The 5,309-nt window shown below is 35.6% G+C and overlaps 1 protein-coding gene across 1 annotated transcript; it reads left to right on the top strand.

Annotated features, from left to right (window-relative positions):
• The first annotated feature begins 240 nt into the window (after positions 1–240).
• On the top strand, positions 241–3,921 carry LOC113708135 (uncharacterized). Its single transcript, XM_072066417.1, has 4 exons — positions 241–470; positions 1,013–1,084; positions 1,160–3,163; positions 3,284–3,921. The coding sequence occupies exons 1-4, from the start codon at positions 266–268 to the stop codon at positions 3,640–3,642; spliced, it is 2,640 nt and encodes an 879-aa protein (XP_071922518.1). The 5' UTR covers positions 241–265; the 3' UTR covers positions 3,643–3,921.
• The last annotated feature ends 1,388 nt before the right edge of the window (positions 3,922–5,309 follow it).

Here is a 5,309-nt window from a genome sequence, read left to right as displayed (position 1 = left end):
TTCCAACTGAAACGGCAAAAGATACATGAAAAATTTTAGAGCTAAAGATTGTTTCTGGTGGATTGGTTCATTTCCTCAACTTCATCTCTTGTCTCTCAGTAACAATAGTTTCACATCTTCCATCTCTAACATGTCAAAGCTAGAGGAGATAAGTCTTTCGTACAACTATCTGGCAGGAAACATTCCTATAGGGATTTTCAACATTTCCTCGCTGCAAATCATTGACCTTACAAATAATGGCCTGTTCGGAGTTCTTCCAAGTGATATGTGTTACCATCTTCCTGGACTGAGTTTTGTGGGCCTATCAAATAACAAGTTAAATGGTCAATTACCATCAAGTAATTTAGCTCAATGTTCAGAACTTCGGGTGCTGTCTTTGTCTTACAACGAATTTGGAGGTTCCATACCAAAAGAAATTGGAGCACTGAAGAAGCTTGAGGAGCTGTACTTGGGTCACAACTATTTAGAAGGTAAGACCCTTGCTAATTAATTCTTTCACCATATATGGACAAAGCCAAATAGCACATGTCTTGCACAATTTTTACTCTATCTTTCCAGATTCCAACTCAAACGGCAAAAGATAAAAGAAAAATTTAGAGCTGAAGATTGTTTTCTGCTGAATGAATTCTCAAAATGCTGCCTCAAGGAAAGAATTGTTACCAAAGATTTTCAGAATTTTGGTTCCTTTACAGCTAGGAAGACAAGGGATATATGCAGTAGATAAGAATATGGTCCTGATAGACAAGTTAATGGCGAAAACATATTCATATTTTCTTAGGGCTCTACATAATAGCAAAAAAAAAAAAAAAAAATTGAAAGAAAATTAATTTTGACATGCATTTAATTTAAAATGTCTTTTTGATTCCGAAACGAGCCAATTTCAAAATGTTGAGGGGTGCCGGGATGTGGCCAATTTCCTGCTTTTGGCCCATTAATTTTTTAATTTACTTTTCTTCAGAACATCCATCAAAGATCTCAACTTGTTGATATTTATTCCATTTCATTTTTGCAGGTCAAATTCCAAAAGAGATTGGTAATTCAACTATGATTAAATGGCAACATTTTGGATACAACAACTTAACAGGTACGACAATTTTCTCAATAACAGAAATTAGACACTTATATGGTTTAATATATGTGCTCAATATTATTTTGGCAGGTGTCATACCACGAGAGATTGGTAACTGGTACTTTCTCCAACAACTCAACTTACAATTCAATAGCTTAACTGGTTCCATACCAATGGAGATCTTCAACCTCTCAAAGTTGAGCGCGATGTCACTTTTACAAAATCAACTATCAGGCAATCTTCCATCAATATTCGGTTATAGGCTTCCCAATTTAGAATACCTTGATCTCGGCATTAATCACCTTTCTGGAGCATTACCTAGTTCAATCTCAAATTCTTCTAATCTCCGTCGCATAGAATTGGGTGATAACAAGTTCACGGGTCCAATTCCCACTTCCGTGGGAGATCTGAGGTTCCTTGAACTGCTGGAGCTAAGTGGCAACCTTTTAGTGAGCGACTCCTCATCTCCAGAGTTGAGCTTCATCACTTCACTGACAAAATGCAAATATTTGTCAATATTGGTCTTGGGTGACAATCCATTGAATGGGATCATTCCAAACTCGGTCAGTAATCTTTCAACTTCCCTTGAACAACTAAATGCAACGAATTGTAAAATAAAGGGTAGCATTCCTGATGGAATTGGAAACTTGACAAGTTTGATCCTATTAGATCTATCAAACAATGACTTAAATGGGTCTTTGCCAGCTACAATAAAAGATTTGCAAAAGCTTCAATACATGGATCTCAGTATGAACAAACTAATTAGCAGAGTTCCCCTGCATTTTCTTTGTGCTCTCAACAACTTGGATACAATGAACCTTGGACAAAATCAATTTATGGCCTCAATTCCAAAGTGCCTCGGAAATCTTACTTCCCTAAGGCATCTTGACCTAAGTCACAACAGACTATATTCTGCTCCACCTGAGGAAATATGGAACCTAAAATATCTCTTGGAGCTTGACCTCTCCTCAAATCTGCTGAGTGGATCTTTGTCGTATGCTATTACGAATATGAAGAAGGCATATTGGGTAGATTTGTCAACCAATCAGTTCTCAGGTGGCATTCCTAACTCAATTGGAGATATGCAGAACCTGCAAAATCTTTCTCTAGCACACAATAGATTACAAGGATCAATCCCAGAATCGATTGGCAAGATGTTAAGCTTGGAGTCATTGGATCTATCACATAACTTTCTCTCTGGATCAATTCCAATGTCAATGGAGATCCTTCGGTATCTTAGACATTTCAATGTCTCTTTTAACAATTTAAGTGGTGAAGTTCCTTCCAGAGGGCCTTTTATCAACTTCACTGCCGAATCCTTCACTTCAAATCAAGCCCTCTGTGGAGCTCAAAGGTTTCATGTGCCCCCATGTCCAAATAATTCAGCTCACAAATTGAGAACAAAAAAGCTGCATCAAACAATTTTTATTCTACTGGGGGTGATAATAGCAGCGGGAGTCTTGTCCTTTGGATTTGTTTACCTAAGATATCGAAAGAAAGATACACTTTCCAGTGGAGCAAATTTATCCTTAGTTGCAATGCCAGAAAGAATTTCATATTTTGAACTTCTACAAGCAACTAACAGGTACAATGAAAGCAATTTGCTGGGGGCTGGAAGCTTTGGATATGTTTATAGAGGTACTCTTGATGATGGAAGGGATGTGGCTGTTAAAGTGTTCAATTTACAAGTCGATGGAGCGTTCAAGAGTTTTGATGTAGAATGTGAGGTGTTGCGCAATCTTCGCCATCGAAACCTCACAAGAGTCATTAGCAGCTGCTCTACCCCTGAATTTAAGGCATTAGTGCTTGAGTTCATGCCGAATGGGAGTCTTGAGAAGTGGTTGTATTCGCACAACTATTTTCTGGATCTGATGCAGAGATTGGACATATTCATTGATGTGGCATGTGCATTGCAATATCTCCACTGTGAGTATTCAACTCCAGTAATTCATTGTGATCTGAAGCCAAGTAATGTGCTGCTAGATCAAGACATGGTTGCCCATCTAAGTGATTTTGGCCTTACAAAGTTGTTGGGCAAGGAGAACAGCATCACATACACCGAAACACTAGCCACACTTGGCTATCTCGCACCAGGTGAAGAATTTTCTCGTACAACTAAAGTACTATTTCCTCAGTTGTTTGCTGTTGCAAATTCCAAACTAAAAAAATACAATCAATTTAAGGACATATGATGAATTTATATGTGTTTTGCAGAGTATGGGTTGGAAGGATTGGTATCAGCAAAATGCGACATCTACAGTTTTGGAATTATGATGATGGAAGTCTTCACGAGAACAAATCCCAACAGTGAAATGTTTGGTGAAAAATTGAGCCTGAAGAGCTGGGTTGCTAATTCAATACCTGATGGATTAGCTAATGTCATAGATGCTAATTTGCTAGAGGAAAGTGATGAATACTTTGTTGAAAAGCTAAGCTGCATAGGCTCAATCATGAAAGTGGCTTTAGGCTGCACGATGGAGTCTCCAAGAGAGAGAAGCAGCATACAAGATGTTCTTGTTGCACTGAAAAATATCAAGCTTCAGTACATGAGTCCCCTGTGTTCAGGGACATAATGGTGCGTGCATTTTCTCTAAGCAAGATTGCAACCTTCTTGATTGTCTCAGTTATAAATTTGCAGGGTGGAGAAAAATCTGAACAAGATTAGGCCAAGTAAGAATAGCATTTAACCACTAGACTAGGCAATTATGCACTATATAATAATAGATCTGTTTAACTGGTGCATATGGGCACTCGTTAAGATGTATTTCGGGTATTATATTTAAAAAAATATAAGATTAATTAAAAAAGTATATAAATGCAAGGAGATTAATTAGAGAAAGTAGTAATTATTAGTGTGTGTATATACATAGTAAGTTGGATAGAATGTAAGCGTCTTAACGAGTGCCCATAGGACATCCGTTAAAAAAATCCTATAATAATTGTTTTCTTATTTCTTTTCTTTGCACCTGATTGATTGCCCTTAATTTGTAATAATAAAGTTATCTCACAATATTCACCAATCCCATTATGGGTACCTAAGGACTTGTAATCCTTTTCATAGTGAGTCATTACTGAATCCATGTCATGCATAATAAAACTAATTTTGAGCCATAGATGGAAAACGAAATAATAAATGGTGTGTCAAAAAAGTTGCAATTAGTAGGTAAAGGGATAGGTTGCAATTAGGGCCATTCCTTTTTCGAAATTTTGAAACATTTAAATGCACAAGTTTGGGTCAAAAATATAACTTATTTTCGTGTCTAGCTCAAAAGGGTAAACTAAGGTTGCAAACAAATCGAGTCACTCGTGATCAAAGTCCAAGCTCGACTCGAGCTCGGTCAACATCGAGGTCGAGCTGATCAAGTCGAATTCAAACTCAAACTCAAACTCGAGTTCAAAAATATTAAACTCGTTAACTTGCGAGCAGCTCGAACTTGATTATATATATTTTTTATTTTTTATTTTAATACTAAAATTCATATATATCCCTAATATTTTATTATTTGTTAAGAAAAATTATTATTCTATTTGTTTTTAAAAAATAAAATAATTATTTTTTATTTTTTTAAACTCGAGCTCGAGGTTTATATTTTGAGGCTGTCGAGCTCGAACTCGAGTTCGAGTTTCATAAACTTAGGTTGAGGCTCGACTCAGTTGAATCAAAACTCGATTCGACTCGATTCATTTACACCCTTAGAATAAACTATGAATATTTTGATACATTTTCCACGACCTTTTAGGCTTTGTTTGGGACTACAGTACTTTTGGTAAAAAATATTTTTAGGTGTTAAAAGTACTTTTAAAGTGTTTGGAAAATATCATCTCATAAAATTAGGAGTAGAGCTTTTGGTGTTCAAAACACTTTTAGTAAAAACTAAAATTTGGTGTTTTTAGAGTAAATTTTGTGATTTAAAAAATAAAGCATCAAATTTAATCATCTTATACTATATTATGAACCAAATAAAGAGATAAACACTTTTAAAATTTTTTAAAATTACACATTATTTAATACAATAAGTACTTGTTAAATTATGTCTCCAACAATATGTTTAAAAACACTTAAGCAGTTGATAAATACTTTTATTAAAAGCTCCACTAAGAAAGTACTTTACAATAAACTACCGTAACCCCAAACAAACCCTTAATATTACTTATTGGGATAGGGGTTTACATTATTACAGCACTCAAAACATAAGAGTTGCTATGCAAAATTGTCAGAAGCCTAAAGGGAGGTTTACAA

The sequence above is a fragment of the Coffea arabica genome, chromosome 9e, assembly GCF_036785885.1.
Source record: "Coffea arabica cultivar ET-39 chromosome 9e, Coffea Arabica ET-39 HiFi, whole genome shotgun sequence".
NCBI lineage: Eukaryota > Viridiplantae > Streptophyta > Magnoliopsida > Gentianales > Rubiaceae > Coffea > Coffea arabica.
The sequence above is the reverse complement of the archived record's forward strand: the minus strand, read 5'-3'. Positions and strand labels throughout refer to the sequence as shown.

What these genes read in the sequence shown, in the direction of transcription:
- LOC113708135 (XM_072066417.1), top strand. Translation starts at nt 266, where the DNA reads ATGTGTTACCATCTTCCTGGACTGAGTTTTGTGGGCCTATCAAATAAC. An exon ending in GGGTCACAACTATTTAGAAG is followed by an intron (nt 471 to 1,012) that starts GTAAGACCCTTG and finishes TCATTTTTGCAG; the next exon opens with GTCAAATTCCAAAAGAGATT. An exon ending in TGGATACAACAACTTAACAG is followed by an intron (nt 1,085 to 1,159) that starts GTACGACAATTT and finishes TTATTTTGGCAG; the next exon opens with GTGTCATACCACGAGAGATT.